Raw genomic sequence first — 21,395 nt, forward strand, 5'->3', positions numbered from 1 at the left:
TACTCAGGCCCAGAAGCTAGGATATGCATATTATTATGCTAGGATATGTATATTATTAGATTTGGACAACACTCTGAAGTTTCTAAAACTGTTTGAATGATGTCTGTGTGTATAACAGAACTTATTTGACAGGCGAAACCCCAAGGACACTCTTTTCAATGGGGATCTAGATTTCTAAAGCACTTGCTTGCAGTTCCTATCGCTTCTACTGGATGTCAGTCTTTAGAAATTGGTTGATGTTTTTCCTTTGAGAAATGAAGTAGGGCTGTTCAAAACGAGGGTCCACTTTGTTTTTATCCGCTATTGGACGCAGTTTATCAGTCTTAAATTGTATCTATTATTGATGTAAAAAAATAACAAGTTCTATTAGGAAAGTTGTTTGAAATGTTTGGACAAAGATTACAGGTAACTTAGATATTTTGTAGTCATGTTGTGCGAGTTGGAACCAGTGTTTTTATGGATCAATCGCGCCAAATAAATGGACATTGGAGATAGAACGACGGAATTAATCGAACAAAACGACCATTTGTGATGTTTATGGGACATATTGGAGTGCCAACAAAATATCTTCAAAGGTAAGGCATGAATTACATCGTTATTTGAGTTTTGTATCGCGCCTGGAGGGATAAAATATGATTGTCTGTGTTTGTTTGATGGGGTGTTATCCTCAGATAGTATGGTTTGTTTTTGCCGTAAAGCCTTTTTGAAATCTGAGACAGCGGCTGAATTAACAAGAAGTTTCTTTAAACTTGTGTAACACTTGTATCTTTCATCAATGTTTGAGTATTTCTGTCATTTGATTTGGCTCTGCAATTTCACTGGATGTTATTTGAGACAATGCATTACTGAACATAACGCGCCAATTTAAACTGAGGTTTTTGGACAGAGGGACTTTATTGAACAAGACAAACATTTGTGTAACATGGAGTCCTGGGAGTGCCACCAGATGAAGATCAAAGGTTAGCGATTAATTTAATCGCTATTTCAGACTTGTGACATTTTCCAGCCACGGAGAAGGCTATGGTTGTTGTGGCTAGGTGCTCTCCTAACATAATCACATGGTGTGCTTTCGCCGTAAAGCCTTTCTGAAATCGGACACTGGTTGGATTAACAAGAAGTTTCTTTAAAATGGTGTATTATGTTTGAGGAATTTTATGAGATTTCTCTTCGAATTTGGCGCCCTGCAATTTCACTGGCTGTTGTCCCACAAATCCCAGAGAGGTTAAGCAAATACGCATCTTCAAACACTAGGCAGCGCTTCAATGATTATTCACCTCCTTGCCTGGAAACCCGACATTGAATTGCAAAGTTTGAATCAGGAAAGTTGTCTCTACAAGCCAGAATGTTTAATCAAATTATATTTTAACGTACTTTAGCGGTTGGTCCTTTTGGCAGTAGAAATGGGAGACAATATATCCACAGGAAAGTATTACATCAACTTTTCAAAGTGCTGGTAGTGCATTCAGATTCCCATCACCTGAAATATGTACACGAGTTCAGCAAGTATGCATGCATTGTTATTTTGTGCACACTATCAGCGCTTTGAAAAGTTGATGTAATTATACGTGTGGATATATTGGGTTCACATTCCTACCGCCAAAAAGTCCAACCGCATGAGCAGCTGGTAAAGTACGTTAAAATAAATGTATTCAACATTCTGGCTTAGAGATTGAGAGAACTTCCCTGATTCAAACACTCATTTCTGCCATACGGAATTCAACTTCGGTGTTCCAGGCAAATCATTACCCACTTTAGCCCATCTCATCTGATTGCTGCACCCTTTATAGTCAATATACCAGAGGGGTGTGATAGGATACAATTTCTACTTTGTGGAAGCCCTGACCATTTTTTCAGTGGCAATATGAGTGGATTTTTAAAAAACAAAAAAAAATTTTACAAGGTGTGGAATGCAAGTTCTGTCAACAAAAATATTCACATAATCAGAAAAGTAGACCATGGGTTAAGTCTTTAATATTCATCCTTGGTATAAGGCGCCACTACAAAGAAATTAAAATATTACAGCAACGTTAGTTAACTCTCCGTTTAACAATACAAATTAAATTGCAACATCCTCCAAAGATAACAAAAGTTAAAACGGTGCTGCGCAGATGCTCTCTGTAAATAAAACCAATGAAAAGCACAATCTGCTTCTTACAAAACCTTAATGCACAAAGATACAGGATGTGAATAAGATCTTCAAAATGTTGCATGATCCAGTTTCGGTTAAAAATGTTTCCCCCCTTTAGAACCTTCAGTCCACAGATATGACATTTCCTAGACAAAACAATGCAGGCACAAGGAAGAAAGTCTAAAGACTATCCCTGGATTATTTTAGTAGATATCCATACTTTAGTTCTCGCTCAAGACATTTTCCCCCAGTAACACAAAAGACAGATTGTTAATAGGCAAGTTTACACGATAAATATATGGCTGCATATAATATCAGTCATTTTATAAGTGCTTCATTCCCTCAGCATGCTAGACTTAGACTGTGCAACATACTGTATGAGCTATCAGTCAACTCCTCTTAGACAAAACATGTTCTATTACCCAGTGATTCCCTTAAGTGTTTTGTGGCACAAACAACTTGTACATAGCAGATTTCTTTCTTTCAGGTGTTCTGACAAATGTGTAGGCCTCTATAGACTATACGGAGTGCTTTTCAAAGAGCAATGTTTTCAAAGTGTTTTTCTTGACATTACAGCTTTAGAATTTGAAATGTGTCATTGCCTGCAATTTAGGCACAACGAACTGTACATTCTTAAAACATACTTTAATTGACCCATGTCTTTGTATTTAAAACCTCCTGAATAACAGGGCTTCACCCCGGACCCATCAGCAAAACCCATCCTCATCTACAGAACTCATCTCAATTCATGCACCTAGATGAGAAACTCCTGCAGTCTTCGGTATATAATAAAACACTTGAACTAGACTGTGCAGTATAGGATTAAAGCTAGTCTTCAATAAGAAAAGCAGGGGAAAAAGCTAAAAGAGCTTTGTTACAATATAGGTATCCATGTAAGAGTACTTACAGTACATAGAAGACAATGGTAACAGTGGTTCGTACAGGTACTGAAAATGGGAGGGCTTCAGTAGCTGAGTGGGCAAATATTCTGGAAATGGAATGATTCAATCATTTAGCCTGGTTCCAGATCAGTTTGTGCTTTAGCAAACTCCTGACGATCATTGACTCCTCTGACAATCGTTTTCATGCCATAAATACATGAAGAGGACTTTGACTGAAGCACATGCAGATCTGGGATCAGGCTATCAGTCATTAGATCCTTAATCTCAGTCAGTCAGTGACGTTAGTCAATTTTTAGCACGATTTGAAGTACATCTACAGTATGTTACAGTACAGAATGCATGGGAGAGAATTATAGTAAATAATCTTTACCTTTCCCCTCCCGTTCTCTCCTCCCTCTAGGGGAGGCAGAAATGTTACGACTAAGTCAGTTATATTCATATAGATTTTGAGAATAAAAATAAACGTAAAGGATGTGACATTCTGCCAGTATAGACTACTAACCTGCTCTAGCCTGGGTGCCAGTCCGTTTCTGCATTACTCCCCTATCATTCTTATGCCAACATTAGAAGCAGAACCAGGCAGGCGCCCAGGCTAACACTGCTCTGGGAGAGATCAAGCATCCACCTCATCTGCATCCTCCTTCTTGTCTTTCTTTCCCTCCCCCTCTCCTTCGCCCGTCTCACTCCCATCCCGTCTGCGCTTGCGGTTCCGAGCGCTGGCCTTGGATGCCGGCAGGGAGTCCATCCCCAGAACCTTGTGGATCTGACGGAACGCCAGCAGTCGCAGAGCATGCTGGAACCAGAGAAATGCGAGGAGAAGTGGATCAGTGGACTTCAAACACATTCCGTTCTCACACATATCAATGGGTGAAAATCAAACACGAATGGAGTGTAACCAGAGCTAGCACTTATAACTAAGGGGTTAAGTTAGGTGGATCTGTACCCATATAGTTTAGCCATGATTTCTTTACAGAAATCGGTATTCAACGTCTTCTGTATGCCGCCCCATTTCCCAGTCTAAGGTGGTAGACTTCCGAAAATTACTGTTGATTATGCCCAATCACATGGTAGTGACAGTACCTGCGCGCTGGCAGTAATGTCTTCCCGGGCTTGCTTGGTCATGCTCCCCAGAGCATCGGTTTGGGCTTTCTCACAGGGGTCCAGCAGCCCAGGACCGTCTGAGAGAAGGAACACAAATCACTCAAACTGATAGAGATATATATATATATATATATAGAGACTACTGCTACATTATTGTTCCACTCACTGCTTACATACCACCGCTCTGAACAACTTCTGCTTCAAGAATGTAAAGTAACACTGCTAGCTATGTATACCGCTGACAAAGCACGCTATACAGTTCAAAATGCAAGTTTCCCCTGAATGACCTGTAATACGCATTAGAGGACAAAGAGGGTCCAGGTCAAAACAACTGCAGTAAATGTGGAGTGAGCGCACCCTGGCTAACAAATACTACTGTCAAAATCCCTCACCTGGCAGTAGGATGCCCGTGGCGATACACTCCAGGACCCTACGCATAGCTTCCCCTGGGCTGAGGGGCCCTGTGGCACTGCTGATGGCCTTCTCTACCAGCAGCTCCATAGCCTGAACACAGGGAGTTCACACATACACAATTAAGAACTAATGTCAATTAGCTTCGTAAAAAAAAGAAAGAAAAAAAGAAGCTGAACACAGAGACAGAACATCCTCACCCAGGCTGGCATCTTGCCCCAGGTCGGCACTCGCTGGCACAGATCACGCAACAGTCGAATGATGATCACACAGGACTGAAGACCGTTGGCACGAGCCTGTAGATACCACACACACACACACCCGTTTCAGTGCACTATTTTACCTAGGCCCTGTTTATGGACCATGTTTATGAAGATTCTGGGACTCAGTACTTAGGCGTTAGTCCCAGATCTGTTTGTGCGGTCTTGACAACTCCATTGCTGTCTTAGTCACGATCTGGGACTCAGGATACTTAGGAGTGAACATGTTTGCCATTGTACATATTCTCTTTACCTGGAACCACTTGGCATGTCTCAGAGCAGCTAGGTACTCCAGGCACTTCCTTTGGTTCAGAACGTCAGGAGGGTCTTTCTCAGGCATCCCTACAGTAGGAGAGGAACACACTGGCTCATTGATTACTGCTCTCACTCGTATGACTGTGTCCATCAGACCCACCTACAGTACTGTTTCACCCAGTTTCTCATGAGTTATGGGTAATAAGAGAGATAATGAAAGTCGGGAGGAAATATTAAGTGATTGCATTGGATGTGTTGAGTAACAAAATATGACAAACAGGGTAATTCAACTACTTTACCACTAATCCCTTCCATGGTAAGAAAATGTGCCAATAATGCATTCGATTTGGGAACTCAAGGAATTTTGATGTGGGACTTGTTAATGCATCCATTGCCATATCATGCCATTTATCAATAGACATATTGAAGTGAATAGACATATGGAATGTCAAATGGTAACTCCTTAGTCATTTAGAGCTGTAATTTCACAAGAAAAGCTAAAGTAGCACAATGGGGCTTTCCATGTTCCATGTGGCAAGAGTCGTAGATGTTAGCGCCTCTGTTACAGGGGGGAATGCATGTACATACTGTATGTTTTGCCAAGGTCTGCTGATACAGGCTGACAAACTGATCAACAAACCCAAACAACAACTTAAGCAATGGGAAATATAAATTTTGAAACCTTTTCCAAGTACGGGTATTTACAGTGATAGAAAAAAGGGGAGATCAGCTCACATAGGTGAGGGAGTGTTTTGCATCTCACAATGGTTCTACGAGTAGGCCTGCAATGCGACAGGGGTTTAACTGTATAGCAGACTAATCAATTCAACAATCTCGTCCCAACTTCAATAGAGACCATTGTGTGGGGATAGAATGACACTCCAACACCTTGTCAATCAATACTTTGATGATGCCGTTTCAGTTAACAGGGATGAGAGAGGTTTCATGGCACCTCTTAAAACCCCATTAGCAACTATTGACTAACTATTGATAAGATGACAAATTGACAGCCTAGATGGAGATTAATAGTAACAAAATGACATTTAAATTGATATCAAATGTGATACAATTATTCCTGCATGTCATGTTAATGGAAGCACACTCATCCCTGGGCATTATCTTTGTATAGTTCATCACTTCCATTGTTTTTCTTGGTTTCCCTTGGGCATGTGTCCATAGACACACACACACACACAAATGGCATAGAAAGGTCGGAGAGCCCTGCTTTAGATTTCCATATCGGACAAAGTAAAGTGGAAAACAGAGGGACTACTGGTACTGGAAATAATGGATAAATTAAAACAAGAGACAAATGAATGGGCGAGTCAATTCACTTCATACCTTCGAGGGTCGGGAGGGGAGAAACAAAAGTGTTATTCTACGATATCTATCACATTTGGATGAAAGTCTATGGGCTTGGTTAAAAGTCCCATTTTTTTTATTTTCTTTTTTTGAGTTTGAGCTTTGGAAGACACAGTGCATTTATTGGACTGAAAGCTTGGCTTCTCTAACCTTTCTCAGCCGCTTTGTCTCCTGCCTTTTCCTCCTTCTCAGGGGCAGGGTCCTCCCTCATCAGCGGCGAAGTTAGAGAGATGGTGACCTGCATTTTTGGCTCCTTGCTCGAAAAAATCACGATGTTGGCTTCCTCAGGGTGAGCCTGTACCTCATACTGATCTTCAGAAAATGTCTGCCGGTTAAAAGGACACTTTGGATTACTCACTACAGAGGGGGGGTATCTTTTTGGACTAGGGGGCGAGTTCGTTTGATGGGGCACTGGATTCATCTTAACTATGTTTTTGGCGCTAGATATTCAAATAATTCCTCAATAGCTGCATTTAACTTTAAAGAAATGCCCATTTATATAATCTTGTGGAAGTGGACAAATGCTTAAGAGACAGTAATTCTATTAACAGGTTTTTTCTTTGGGGGGGGGGGGGCTTAATGTAACCTTTGGGGCTATATTTAAACATGTACTCCCCTGTCTCTGTAGGGTACAGGTGTCATGACTCATAACCAGGCAGTGGTACTAAAGATCAGTCAAAAGCACTTCTGATGAAAAATACTATTATACCAGAACTTCAGAGGAAGGAAATGAGACACACACACACAGTCTAATATGCAAATTGAATTTTTTATAAGACCTGGGTTCAAATAGTATTTGGTTTCTTTCAAATGCTTTGGACATTTAACTGAACCTGCTGGAGTGCCAGATGTGAAAATCCAGCAATCATTTTTATTGACGATTCCATTGTGCCAGACAAGCTCATAACGTAAATCAGGCTAAAGCATTTGAAAGAAAACAAATACCATTTGAACACAAGTCTTTTTGGTATAGGTCCTTTCCTTGACTGTTTCTTCTTGAATAGTCTTGATGCCCATCTGTAGGCTAAATGTTGTGATCACTGGTAAGGCACAGACTGGTATTGTGTCCCATCAGCACTAATCTTGGCATCTCAGGCACCACAGATGCAAATACACATTTCACTGTTCAGAGGATTGCAGGTTTAGGAACTGAGCTCTGCAATACAGACAGAGGGGAAACCGCTCTCCTTGAATCATTAATGATACAGTGTTACCTTACAGTAAATTCCTTTTCTAATGTTGGTGCAGCCCTGATGACAACTTCATGACATGAAGTCAAGAGCTGTGGTTTGTCATTTGATTATGAAAATCCGACTTCCTCTTTTGACCAAATATGATCGGGAAAAGTCCCCAACTGTTCCTTAGAACGGTTCACGTGTTATTTTCTGGTGTATAATCCAACAGCATGTAGAAAAACCACACCATCTCATACACAGTGGATCCCAAAAGATATGATTCCACTTAAGGGAAGATGAAAATGATCTTACCGTCAGTTCTTTGGGCAACTGCTCAGCGATGTCTTTCAGTAGAGAGAGGGTGGGCTTCTTGGCAGCCAGCAGGATGAGCTCCACGTTCCTGTCCCCGTGGAGCAGCAGGCCCTTGGCCAGAATGCCAACCCTCATCACCCCCTTCAGCATACGGGCCGCCTGAGTGTCAGGTCTACACACCAGGGATCAGAGGTCAAGCAGGGATGGGTAAACAAAAATACACATCAGGCTACATGCTAAGGTTGAGCGATGTCTGGAATGATACATTGTCCTGTCCAAACATCATTGATAAACATTTGTATCGTCTACGCGTTGCTCAAAGAGGAGTCAATTGGCGGGAAGAAAGCAATATGAAAGACACATTGCTAGGCCTAAACAGTGTTAGACCTAGTTCTTTTTTTAATCTAGTCTAGGCTTCATGATTTTCAAATTGGTAGAGCTATGATTCATATTAGCCTACCTTCTAAAAACAAATATTATAGCCATATCAAGTGTAGGCTAATTGGTTATTTCATCTTGATCTAGGTAAGCGCATTTGCAACATTCTTCCATTAAGCTACTTTCCAACAGTTTGACTGTAAAACCTCTCAACATTTACAAGTCCATCTTCCTACTGAGTTTGCTACTCTTGGACAGAGAAGGTGAACATGCTGGTGTTCCTTGCCAGAAACCTTTAGGTAGGCTGTAGATGTGTTTTAAAACAACTAGACCCAATGGTTCCTCGTTGCACTTCATTTAATTTGAAATGCCTATATTCAAAGCTGAAAGACCTATAGGATAAGCTAAAATATTCTGTCAAATCTTGAAAGACTTGGGGTTTTTTTGCACTAATTTCAGTTATTTTTATTTATTTTATTTGTAACTTGTAGGCTTATTTAGGATTTGTACAGTTCCGTAGGCAAAAGGCATATACTAATAGGCCTATTTGTTATTAGCATAAGCCAATGTTCATTCAAGTGTTATAAAGAGCGTTATAGGCTAAATCATTTATTTGATCTGATTGTTGTTGACTTATATAAATGCACAATCTGTAAGCTATTTCAAACACACTTTTGTTCCAGCTTATTGAAAGTGCTGCTGTGGGAGCTTATGCCCAATTGCCCGTTACACAATTCAAGGACAGTAACAAAGACTTCAACAATATTATACATATTCGTTAATACGTTTAAACTTCTCAAAGTACCTTTCACTGCTACTTTTACTGACAGTAGCCTGTGTGTAGGCCTATATTATTGGCTTTTTGGTTTGCAAGGAGGGATTTTCCAACAGCGAAGTTGATTTTGCCCACACTTTAGTCAAGTAAAGCAGAAAAGTACCAGGTTTGTTTAAACTTCCTATTTGATTGGTTCAACTTGCAATGGTTTGTTCTCCCTCTCATTATTACTATATTATGTTTTTATGTAGGATATTCGCAAACGAAATTGAGATGGAACGCCGTTAGACCTATAGATTCATTTGATGGTTGATATTGAAAGAGTGGGCTAGTATGCTTATGCCAACTCACATTTTAATTGAATGGGAAAATGGGGAGAAAGACAGAAATCAACATTTTTAAAAACAATAAGCCAGATAACGGAGTGCCCACTGCAAAAGGCCCATGATCAGATGGAGGGGGGACAGACCTTACCTGACATTTTTCCACAGATTTGGTGCTCTCTCTACAATCTACATTGTCCTCTTACATTTTGTGAATAGTCTAACTACCACATATGTATTGAAATGTATTAGGCTATGGCAAAGAGGAAATAGGCCTTTTGGCATGTTGTCCGGCAGTGTGCTCACAGACCCCGGAGGAGCAGACAAACTCAAATATATTTAAAAAAAAAGTGTGAGACATCACGATGGCTGTCAAACATCGTCGATAGACGATGCAATCCTGAAAGCGCCAATTGCCCACACCAGGAGGGAACAGCATTACAGAACATTCCAATAGAAAGGTGTGCACTAGTACAGACCCATACAGCTCTTACCCTTTCTCGCCAGCATCAGCCTCTGTATCAGTCTTAGGAGCAACAGCGGGGGGCTCTTTCTCCAGCAGGGAGTCAGACACCAGTTTGAGGGCTCGCTCAGAGTGGGACACAATCCTCTGCACTGCCTGCAGCTCCTCCTCCACAGGGTAGACGGTGGAGTGTTTGGCCATGATGTGGCGATCGTCTGGGGAGTCTGGCCGACGCACGGGCTGCTAAGGGGAGAAGAGAAGAGCTGAATAGAACCAGTTTCTCTCTACAACGAAATACGTCTGGAAACAAACTGAAAAGCTAAATACATCAATCCTGGTTGCACCAGTTTTCCTTCAAGTGATCAAGTTCACATAGACCGAACATTGATTGAATCATTGATTCTCACCAGTAGGGGTGGCACTGGCATGCCAGGCCGGCTCATGAGTGGAGGGGGGGGCATCCTGCGTCTCTGCTCCCCCCAGTATAGCTGATCCTCCTCCATCCTCCTCCAGTATATGTCCTCCTCATAGCGCCTGGTAGCGGAGACAAATACAGCACAGGATTTTTAAATATTCAGACTGGGTAGATTTTTCTGCTGAGTTATCCGTCTGATGCTGATCAGGAGTTATAAGACATCTCTGAGACTGTTGAAAGGCATTTGTCCAGATTATGCAGGGGGATTCAAGAGTTTTCAGCACATAAGATGTTGGGTTTCAGAACTATATGGGTAATGGACTCAGCAGCAGGGTTCCCCTGCTCTGCCTTCCTCTGAAATCATCTCCAATAAAAAAAGAAATATTATATGGTATCCATCTGACTTTGGGTAAGTAGAAAAGGGCTTAATTGCCAAAATCTCGCACTGTTTAACCCCAAATGGATGACAAGGATTTTTGGGAGAGTAAGTTTGATCCTAGACCTATGCCTAAGCAAGGCTCTGACCTCATCTCTGTGTGCCAGCTGCTGTCTGGCTCTGACATCATCCCTGTGTGCCAGCTGCGGTATGGCTCTCACCTCATCTCTGTGTGCCAGCTGCTGTCTGGCTCTGACCTCATCTCCAAGTGCCAGCGCTGCTCATCATCCCTCTGCCTCTTCAGCACAGCCTTCTGTTTCTGTTTCCTAAGTTTGCCCTCCTGCAGTTTCCTGGCCCGGTTACTGGGCTTGATCTCCACCGGCAGCTCTGGGTTCACCTTCTTCTACAGGAGGGGAATGAAGGGATAGTAACAATGTCAAGAGCTGTCATTCAAACATTTGGACACGCCTACTCATTACAGGATTTTCCTTTATTTTTAAAATGTTCTAAATTATAGAATTATAGTGAAGACAAAAACAATTAAATAACACATATGGAATCATGTAGTGTTAAACAATCTAAAAAGTGTTAAATCAAAATAATTTTAGATTTGAGATTCTTCAAAGTAGCCACCCTTTGCCTTGATGACAGCTTTGCACTCTTGGAATTCTCTCAAACAGCTTCATGAGGTAGTCACCTTGAATGCATTTCAATTAACAGGTGAGCCTTCTTAAAAGAACATTTGTGAAATTTCTTTCCTTCTTAATGCACTTGAGCCAATAAGTTGCATTGTGACAAGGTAAGGGGGGTATGCAGAAGATAGTCTTTTACCAAATAGGGCTAAGTCCATATTATGGCAAGAACAGCTCAAATAAGCAAAGAGAAATGACAGCCCATTATTACTTTAAGACATGAAGGTCAGTCAATATGGAAAATGTCAAGAATTTTGGAAGTTTCTTCAAGTACAATCGCAAAAACCAAGCCACAGGAATGGAAGACCCACAGTTACCTCTGCTGCAGAGGACAAGTTCATTAGCGTTTACCAGCCTCAGAAATTGCAGCCCAAATAAATGCTTCAAGTAACAGACATCTCAACATCAATTGCTCAGAGACTACGTAAATCAGGCCTTCCTGGTCACATTGCTGCAAAGAAACCACTACTAAAGGACACCAATAAGAAGAAGACTTGCTTGGGCCAAGAAAGACAAGTAATGGACATCAGACCGGTGGAAATCTGTACTTTGGTTTGAAGTCCAAATTGGAGATTTCTTGTTCCATCCACCGTGTCTTTGTGAGACATGGTGTGGGTGAACGGATGATCTCCGCATGTGTGTTTTCCACCGTAAAGCTGGAGGAGGTGTTATGGTGTGGGGGTACTTTGCTGGTGACACTGTCTGTGATTTACTTAGAATTCAAGGCACACTTAACCAGCATGGCTACCACAGCATTCTGCAGCGATAGGCCATCCCATCTGGTTTGCGCTGAGTGGGACTATCATTTGTTTTTCAACAGGCCACCAAACTGTGTTAGGGCTATTTGACCAAGGAGAATGATGGAGTGCTGCATCAGATGACCTGGCCTCCACAATCCCCTGACCTCAACCACATTGAGATGGTTTGGGATGAGTCAGACAGCAGAGTAAAGGAAAAGCAGCCAACATGTGCTCAGCATGTGGGAACTCCTTTAAGACTGAATACTGTTGGAAAAGCATTCCAGGTGAAGCTGGTTGAGAGAATTCCATGTGTGCAAAGCTGTCATCAAGCCAAAGGGTGGTTATTTGAAGAATCTCAAATATAAAACATTTGTTTAACCCTTTCTTGGTTACTACATGTTTCCATATGTGTTATTTCATAGGTTGATGTCTTCAGTATTATTCTACAATGTAAAAAAATAAATTTAAAAAACCTTGAATGAGTAGGTGCCCAAACTTTTGACTGGTACTGTACATTCACACATTGTCACACACACCCCTAGTGAGTAGTAGGCTCTCAAACTGAGACGTATGCATATAGCAGTCATGCAAATCAATTATAATTTGATGTAAATTACATAATTCAACTGATGGCCAAATGACAAGGGGGCTACAGGACATTGCAAGCAATTTCTACATCCTGCCTAAACAAAGTCTGCCATCTAGTGGTGATAGTTTTGCTGTGACTTGACATACACTTGTGCAACAGGTCAAAGAGTTCCATGCTTACGTTAGTCAATTCATTTTGCCAGTACAATAAATACATTGTAGTACGTAGCGGTTAGCTCTAGAAACACCTTGCACAAATGTGTCGCCATATGATGCGCTCTCTGACCTTGTACTGCAGCCGGTGCCTGCGTCCCTTTAGGTGCATGTCTTTAGCGTTGGGGTCATTGAAACTGCATTCACAGAGTTTACAGTGGAAGCGAATCACCTTCCCATCATCATTACGCACCTTCCCATCATCAAAATGGAAACTTGCATTAGAACATAGCATAACCTTCGCATATTTTACAAATGATTAGTGAATCAAGAAAAACAACTCCTACCTCCTCCACATAGTCATGTCCCACAGGCTGGACGTCCCCCTGCGCCCCCACTCCTTCCCCATCCTCATCGTCACTCGTGGTCTCGCTCTTAGAAGCGGTTGCTAACTGCTTGTCCTCATCCACCTTGGCTGATGGAGGGGTGGCCAGCTTGTTGGCTGTCAAGAGGAAGGCCAAATATTAGTACGGTGCAACTTAGAAGTGTAGTTTGAGTCCAAAATTACTGCTTCAATTATCCATCATTGGTTTAATCTGTCAGCACAGATATCATAGTCACAACTACTAAACACAAATTTCTTGGGAAGATTTACAAAGAAGGGTTATTTTGGGTGTGATTTGCTTCTTCACAGGTGCTGGGGCCTTGACGGCGTTTACGACCACCGGTTTGGGTGGCGCTACAGGGGCAGTTGACGTGACGACAATAGGGGTCGTCTTCCCAGCGGTCGACGTTGAGATAATCGGAGCATTGTTCACTAAAATGGGTTCAGTTGACGGTATAGGTTTGCCTAGTTTGGTGTGGAGCTTCACCACCTATAAGGGAGATAAATAACAAACCATTGTGAGCTGGTTTATCACATAAATACCTTATTAAAAGTGGTACACTAACATTTACAACTATCACAGAGCTGATCTAGACAAATTAACTAGCTAAACAGTGCTTCAATTAGCTAGCTAAACAGGGCTTCAATTAGCTAGCTAAACAGGGCTTCAATTAGCTAGCTAGCTGCCTGATGTTTATCTTCCTGTCAGTGCAGCTGTGCTACCTTCTGGTGCTTGGCCCCTCGGATATGGGCAGCGTAAGCGTCTACGCCAGTGCAGGCAACGTCACATAGTTCACAGCGCAGCTGGGTCTGAATCCCCCGGGGCCCGTTGCTCCCCACCGCGCTGCCAGATTTCAGAGCAGCCTCCTTCTTCTTGTGCTTCTGGCCCTCGAGGTGTTCCCGGTACGTCTGCAGAGAAATCCATTCAACAGTTAATTCAACATCCCTAGAAAAACAAACCTGCAAAAAACATTGAATGTCAACCCTGGGTTTCTACAGTATGTCTCATCTTAGGCACATTACATGTTTAACTGTTCTGCCAGCGGCTATGGAACCCTGACCTGTTCACCAGACGTGCTACCTTGTCCTGGACCTGCTGTTTTCGACTCTCTCTCTACCGCACCTGCTGTCTCTAACTCTGAACTGACATGTACTCCTGAGTTGCTGAGCTGTTGCACCCTCTACAACCACTGTGATTAATATTATTTGACCCTGCTGGTCATCTATGTTTGAACATCTTGGTCATGTTCTGTTATAATCTCCACCCGGCACAGCCAGAAGAGGACTGGCCACCCCTCAGACCCTGGTTCCCTTTCAGGGTTTTTCCTAGGTTCCAGCCTTTCTAGGGAGTTTTTCCTACCTACCGTGCTTCTACATCTGCATTGCTTGCTGTTTTGGGTTTTAGGCTGGGTTTCTGTATAGCACTTTGACATCGGCTGATGTGAAAAGGGATTTATAAATACATTTGAGTGATGTTAAAATACTGTACATTCAGTTGACTAGTCGTTACGTCCGTTGCCAACAAATGACCTGTCCCTCTCATAACGCATCACCCAGACAGTTCACCACTACCTGCGGGCCAGCACAGCTGATCTTGCAGATGTCACAGTAGTGCAGCTGGGGCTGCTTGGGTGGCCCTTTGGGCTTCTGCAGCCTGTTCTGGTGGAACATGGGCTTCTTGTAGGCGTTGACTGTGGGAGCGGTCACCATGTTGCTGCCCGCGTTGCTCCAGGAAGAGCTGGTGAGCTGCTTGTGAGGCAGCTGCATGGAAGGCTGGGGCTGCTGGGGTGGCGGCTGGGGAGCAGGCAATTGTGCAGGTTGGTAGTAGGAGGGGGTGGAAGTGTAGCCACTCGAGTCATAAGTAGAGTAGCTGATGCCTAAGGTGAGAGATGGAGAGTTGAGACGGGGCAGAAGGGGGGGGATCACACACTAAAAACACATGCTGTGACAAATATGCAAGCTGTGCTTGCTTGAATTTCACAAGGGTTGATCCTGGCGCTAAATGTGGAGCTCTGGGAGTGTGGGAAGAAGCTCTCTCTTACCCGAGTAGGAGGTGGCAGCTGTGGAGTTGAAGGAGGAGCAAGGGGTGTAAGACGAGATGGGAGTTGGAGGCTGCTGAACACTGGTGGACACTGGGTAGATGTTATAGCTGGTGGACACTGAGCTAGCGGGGGCCAGAGGCTTTAAAGCTGTGACCTGCCTCTGTGGTGGAGGGGGCTGGCTGTACACCGTGCTGACTGGACTGTAGCCACTCTTCACACCTACAAGGAAGAAAAATAAATCATCACAGTGTTGTTAAACAGGCTTGGCTCCAGTTACACAACATTCAATACACAGGCTTTTGCAGTATACCAGCAGCCATGTTCTTTTGCACAATAGTATGTTCTCATGAATAGTGTATAAAACGATGTATTGTCACATTCAGAGAGAACCTTTCAAATGAATCGGTGTTATGATCGGTGTCAGTGTTATGATGGTCTGTGTGGGATTACCCATGGGAATGAGGTTGGCAATGACTCACCTGTCTGGTAATAAGCTTCTGTTGGTGTCCGCTGGGCTGGAGCTATACTTGTCTGGTAGTACTGCTTAGTCTCATAACTAGTGACTGCAGGTGGGCGTCCGTAACTGTAGTTATCCTGAAAGTTTGTTTTACAGAGTAAGACATGCATAGCAAAAAAAGTGTATGCAAAACAGATTGTGACTTGAACATTCTAAAACTCTCCCCAGGTACTTGCATTTATATACAATAGCTAATAGATAAAACACGACGACAGCACGCCACGGGATGCTAAAGAAAATAAATGGAACTAACCGTTTCAGTGTATACCGGTAGCTGGTACGCCTGTGGGGTGGTGGTAGGTTGGGGCGTAGGGTCCGGCTGCCGATAGCCATAATCTGGGGGGGCAGGGTGGGTCTGGTAGGCCGCCAGGTAGGGGGCAGAGGCCACGGGCCTGGCTGCTTGTGCAGGGGCAGGGGCATAGGAGGCCGTCACTGCATGGGCCACGGCAGGAGCCGGCTGAACACTGTAGCTGGCTGTGGTGGGGTGGGCAAAGGCCGGTGGAGGCTGAACGCTGTGGTGACAGAGACAAGATGGAGAAGTTGGAGTGAAGAATGACGCACATTGTAAACAGAAAATGCTCTGTCAAGCCCATCTCTAAATGGTAAGTGTGTAGTCTGAGTACTGTACAACTAGGCTATTTCCTGTAGTCAACATATATTTCTCGTCAAACACTGTTGCCTACCGAACATGAACATTTCATAATGTGGATTTAAAAACTTGTAGAAGAGTTCGAAGCTAGTATCTTCAATCAAAAGATAACATTTACAAACAGCATCAACTGTGGCTGTCTAGAGACAGGCCATCTATTAAATAGGATCATGCTTGATGCATTTACCTACAACACACGCTACCCTGATTTGTTGAGCCCCCTATTTACTGAAACACCAGTATAAGTTAAACAATTACAATGAGTCCTGAAAGAACTCATCCCCTACAATACAGAAAATACTGTGCAGACTACAACACTACATGAAATCAATTTCCTGCAGAATATGCAATGCCAAAAGGATGACCTTGCAAACAAAGCAACAGCCTTATCATTAGCATGGATTGTGATGCTAACAAACAGCATTCCCAACACAGGTGTTCTAAAATCATCTGTCAGCATTTTGTCTGGAATAACCCGAGCTTTGTTCCATGTGGGAAAAGGACATAAATGTAATGGATTATGGGGAGAATAAGCACCCAAATTAAAGCTGCGAAAATGTTTAGGCTGTTCCTCACACTGTAGTGTATTGGTACACAACTACACACAAGGCAGACAATGCTAAGGAACTTGACCAACGAAAGCAATGTTTCTATAAAAGTAGAGTGCAATGACGTCGACAGTCAGGTAGCATATGTAATGATCCCGATTTATGCACAAAAATAATTATACATTATTACTGTAATCAACATCAGCCACTGCCGCACCACTAGTTCAGAGGCATCAACTGAGACTGAAAGCTGTCACTCAAATCAATAATAGGCCTACAGCAGATGCAGAATGAGCTGGCAACTAGTAGCTCTAGGCTGCCATGTAAACATCTGGGAATAGTGTTCATGTATGGTGGTGACGGTTAAAAACAAAGTATTCTGACTGTAAAATAGGTTGGCAACATAATTCTAGGTTGCAGTTTTTGAGTTTGAAGCCGCAAAGGATACACCCTCTGGAATGCAAGGGTTACTGATCTGGTTGGCTGATAATACATTTGACATCTTAGTCATTTAGCAGACGTTCTTATCCAGAGCGACTTACAGTTGAGTGCATTCATTTCATAAAATGTTTTTCTAATTACTGGTCCTTGTGGGAATCGAGCACACAACCATGACATTGCAAGCGGCATGCTCTACCAACTGAGCCACATGGAACATTATAGCCAAAACTAATATTATTAATTGTCACGGCTGCCAGGTTCACTTGACATGTCTCTCTGGATATTAGAATGACAGTACACAGACACTGACATTAGGCAACAATTATTTATTTAGCAAGTAAAGTTAGCAAGAAGCTAGCTAACACACTTGTTTTTTTCAAGGGGCTGCTCCTCCCCAAAAAAGCTTAACCCAATGCTAGTTAAGCAGGACAAATTTTGTGAGGTTTACCTTTTAATCATTTAGCAGACGCTCTTAACCAGAGCGACTTACAGTTAGTGCATTATCTTAAGATACTGTAGCTAGGTGGGACAACCACATATCACAGTTATAGTAAGTACATTATTCAGAAAAGTCATGGCTACAAGAGAAATTAGTCAAGTGTGAGTGCTAGTTCAAGAGAGGCTGCAGCATTCTGGATAAGTTGGTGGCACAAGCAGGGAGCCCAGCCAACAGAGAGTTACAGTAGTCCAGACTGTAGAGGACAAGTGCCTGGATTATAGAAGTGATAGGAGAGATTGCAATGATAGGAGAGACAATGTGATGACATGACAGAGTTGAGTAACTTGGTGTATAGCAAGAAGAGGAGAGGGCATAGAACCGAGCCCTGGGGAACACCAGTACTGAGTGTACATGGTGCAGACACAGATCCTCTCCACGTCACCAAGTAGAAACGGCCTGCCAGGTAAGATGCAATCCAAGAGTGTGCAGAGCCCTGAGAGGGTAGAGAGGATGATCTGATGGTTCACAGTGTGGCAGTGGATAGACCTAGGACAGGGGTACTGAAGTACTATTTGAGAAGGTCCAGTCACAAATTCCCTAGGTGGCAAAGGTCGGGATGGATAATGTAATTTATCAGCGTAGTAACAAACCCCCACCTCACAACCCATGCGACCCCAAACTGTTCACACCCCTCTTGTTGGCGGAGAGAAGATTGTAGTTTTAAAGCAAATTTCCCACAATTCTACACATTGAGGCAGAGATTTTAAGGGCCGTTTTAAAGATAATTTCATGCAATTCAACACATTCTTCCATGTCTTGTGCGTTTATATGCTAACAGGGAAGAGAGAGTCAGCTTTGGCAGTGCGGAAAGCCTCCTTGACACAGAGAAGTCTTGGTTGAGTGACCCGTCTTGAAGCCTCACTGGTTAAGGTCAAGAAGATCATTCTGAGAGATATAGCGACAGAGTTGGTCAGAGACTGGTAGAAAAGAGTTGCCTAGGGTTAGAGCAAGCTTGAAATGTATAATGGTAGAAAGTGGCTTTAGCAGCAGATAGAGAGGAAGGGAAGATAGAGAGGAGGGGGTGAAAGGATGATAGGTCCTCTGGAAGTTTAGTTTCCTTCATTTTCACTCTTTGCAATGAGTCGCTCAGCTACAGAGCAAGAGGGGAGGGCCAAGCCGGCCAGGAGGAAAGGGGACAGTGCGAGTCATAGGATGTAGAAAGGGAGGATAGTAAGGTCGAAGAGGCAGAATCAGGAGGGAGAAGGATTTAGCAGAAGGGAGAGATGATAGAAGAGGAGAGAGTAGTGGGAGAGAGAAAGCGAAGATTGCAATGGCGTATGACCATCTCGGTAAGGGGTGCGTGACTATGGTTGGAAGAGAGGGAGACAGAAAAGGAAACAAAGTGATCAGAGACCTGGATGGGGTTTAAAGTGAGATTACCAGGTGAGCAGCCTCTTAGAAAAGATGAGGTCAAGTGTATTGCCTGCCCTGTGAGTGCGAGGGGATTGGGAAAGGGTGAGGTCAAAAGCGGCAAGGAGGGGAAAGAGAAAGTTGGAAAGAAATGCATTGAAGGCAGACGTCAGGAGGTTGAAGTCGCCCATTACGAAGAGTAGTGAGCCATCTAAAAATGTGCTTATCAAGGTGTCAAGCTCATTAAGGAACTCTAAGGGCACCTGTTAGGCAATAGATGACAATGTTAAGCTTGAGTGGACAAGTGACAGTATGGAATTCAAATGAGATGGACAGGTGAGTGAGGGAGGAGAAAATAGAAAATCGGCACTTCGGAAAAATGAGCAGCCCTGTGCCACCACCGCGGCAACCAGATGCTCTCGGAGTACAAGATAAAAATGTAGTCAGATGTAGAGCAGCTGGAGTAGCAGTGTTCTCTGGGGTGACTCATGTTTCTGTCAGGGACAAAACGTCTAGGGACTGAAGGGCAGCATAAGCTGAGCAGGGTACACTAAATTAGAAGGGTTGCAGCCAATGGTTGGGGAGCGTCTGTAAAGCCTACATGCAGAGGAGTAGACTGGGATAGAACACACAGTTGCTAAAATGACATCTGAAAATAACTAGGTGAGATACTCAAGTGAGAGAGGTGTGGAGCCTTCCGTTCTTTCCTTCCTCAAATAACTCAGTGGAGCCATTTTTGTTTCGGACCACAACAATCACAAATTGCCCTGCCCCTTAATCAAGGTCGATGTGTCAACAATCTGCAAGTTATGAGCAGTCAGCAGTCCACACACCAAGTGGCTACTGGGAAGAAGGGCAGCACTTAAAAGTAGATGGCCCTAGCTAGCAAAAAGACAGTACTAGACAACAAATTAAGACAAACAATTATACTTCTCACTCCAGGAGAGATCAGGAGTCCTCTAGTTATATAAATATGTTAGAACAAAACAACCCTCTACATTTATAACAAGGAATCATGTCTCACGGCTCTATTCATAGCATCTCTATCTGCAATTTAACGGCCTAAAAATGTAGCATTCGCCCAAATTGTGACTGCTAGTTTGAAGCTGACCAGGGGCATATTCATTACGCCGATTTTTGTTGCAAAACGTTTCTTAAACGGAACGGGGAGGGGGTACTATCTGAATTTGTCCAATAATAGAAACTTTATTTTTCGTTGCAAAACGCAACTGTTTGGACTAATGATTACACCTCTGGACCTCAATTTAACTAATTCGTATGTCCCTACCGCTAGGAAAAAAGCTAACTAGCTAGCCATTCTACTACACAGATATCAAGCTAGGTACAGTAGCTAGTTAATAATCTTTGCTAAACGATTGAGAGTTTGAGGTTTCATTACATTTCAAGTGCGAAGCTCTCCCTAGCCAGGCAAGAATGGAACATGCTTTGATGCCTAACAGTAACGTTAGCTAGCTAACTAATCTGGCTAGCATATCCATTGCACTCCCAAGGCCTCGAGATAGCAATATCGCACCGACAATGAGGCGTTTGGAGGCATACTCGTCGCAACAAGACCGGGGGACGACTCGGGATGAGTGCATGCTACCCATAGCCAGAAGCTATGTAATTACCTGTACTGCGGACCGGCACCATGAGTGAACCCATAATAATTGCTTGCAGCCATTTTGGCATCTACTGTAACCGGACCACCAGACGGGATCCGCTATCTGTCACGTGTCCGTCAGGTACCATTCGCGCGCACGCTTGGATATTTAACCACATAGACGTCACAGGGGCTATAAAACTGAAGCATCCGTCCAATGTTTTTTTCACCGCCAAATGTGGTAGTGAGAGGAGGTCTTGTAGTGGCAGATGATGGAGCTAGGTGAAACTGGGCAGACATTCTGCAAATGTTATCATTGATGAAACATCGAATCAAAAAATATATGTTCCCAAAACTAGAATATGTTACGAACACAGTAAAGTTTTATAAACTTCACGCGTTGCTTAGAACGAATGCAAGGCTGACTTGAGTTTGTGCACACGCGCACTAAAGAGTAGGCGTTCCCTACCGGAAATATGAAAATATATGCTGCAACGAGCCAATACGATCTCGCTAGCTCGTGCTTGGCTTTGCCCACCTCCTTGCTTGTTC

General features: G+C 43.2%; 1 protein-coding gene across 4 annotated transcripts; it reads right to left on the reverse strand.

Annotated features, from left to right (window-relative positions):
- Positions 1 to 1,949: 1,949 nt before the first annotated feature.
- Positions 1,950 to 21,173, reverse strand: LOC123997155 (zinc finger RNA-binding protein-like). 4 transcript variants are annotated; one of them, XM_046301254.1, is made up of 19 exons: positions 20,872 to 21,173; positions 16,007 to 16,265; positions 15,716 to 15,830; positions 15,237 to 15,455; positions 14,764 to 15,071; positions 13,918 to 14,103; positions 13,465 to 13,684; positions 13,157 to 13,311; positions 12,943 to 13,062; positions 10,858 to 11,039; positions 10,253 to 10,379; positions 9,877 to 10,085; positions 7,907 to 8,078; positions 6,570 to 6,744; positions 5,056 to 5,144; positions 4,743 to 4,838; positions 4,524 to 4,635; positions 4,111 to 4,208; positions 1,950 to 3,823 (listed from the first exon to the last, which is right to left on the reverse strand). In XM_046301254.1, the coding sequence occupies exons 1-19, from the start codon at positions 20,922 to 20,924 to the stop codon at positions 3,644 to 3,646; spliced, it is 3,075 nt and encodes a 1,024-aa protein (XP_046157210.1). In that variant the 5' UTR covers positions 20,925 to 21,173; the 3' UTR covers positions 1,950 to 3,643. The 4 variants fall into 4 exon arrangements, with proteins under 4 accessions (XP_046157210.1, XP_046157211.1, XP_046157208.1 ...); XM_046301255.1 differs by having other exon boundaries at positions 14,767 to 15,071; positions 20,872 to 21,167; XM_046301252.1 differs by having other exon boundaries at positions 9,877 to 10,088; positions 20,872 to 21,164.
- Between the last annotated feature and the right edge of the window lie 222 nt (positions 21,174 to 21,395).

Source organism: Oncorhynchus gorbuscha, linkage group LG15 (assembly GCF_021184085.1).
Source record: "Oncorhynchus gorbuscha isolate QuinsamMale2020 ecotype Even-year linkage group LG15, OgorEven_v1.0, whole genome shotgun sequence".
NCBI lineage: Eukaryota > Metazoa > Chordata > Actinopteri > Salmoniformes > Salmonidae > Oncorhynchus > Oncorhynchus gorbuscha.

Excerpts from the sequence above, each read along its gene's own strand:
- LOC123997155 (XM_046301252.1), bottom strand. The coding sequence starts at position 20,924 with ATGGCTGCAAGCAATTATTATGGGTTCACTCATGGTGCCGGTCCGCAG. Across the intron at positions 14,104-14,763 it reads GCTGTGCTGGCCCGCAGGTA|ACGTACCGGGAACACCTCGA; the intron begins GTGGTGAACTGT and ends ATTTCTCTGCAG. Across the intron at positions 5,145-6,569 it reads AGACAAAGCGGCTGAGAAAG|GGATGCCTGAGAAAGACCCT; the intron begins GTTAGAGAAGCC and ends CTCCTACTGTAG.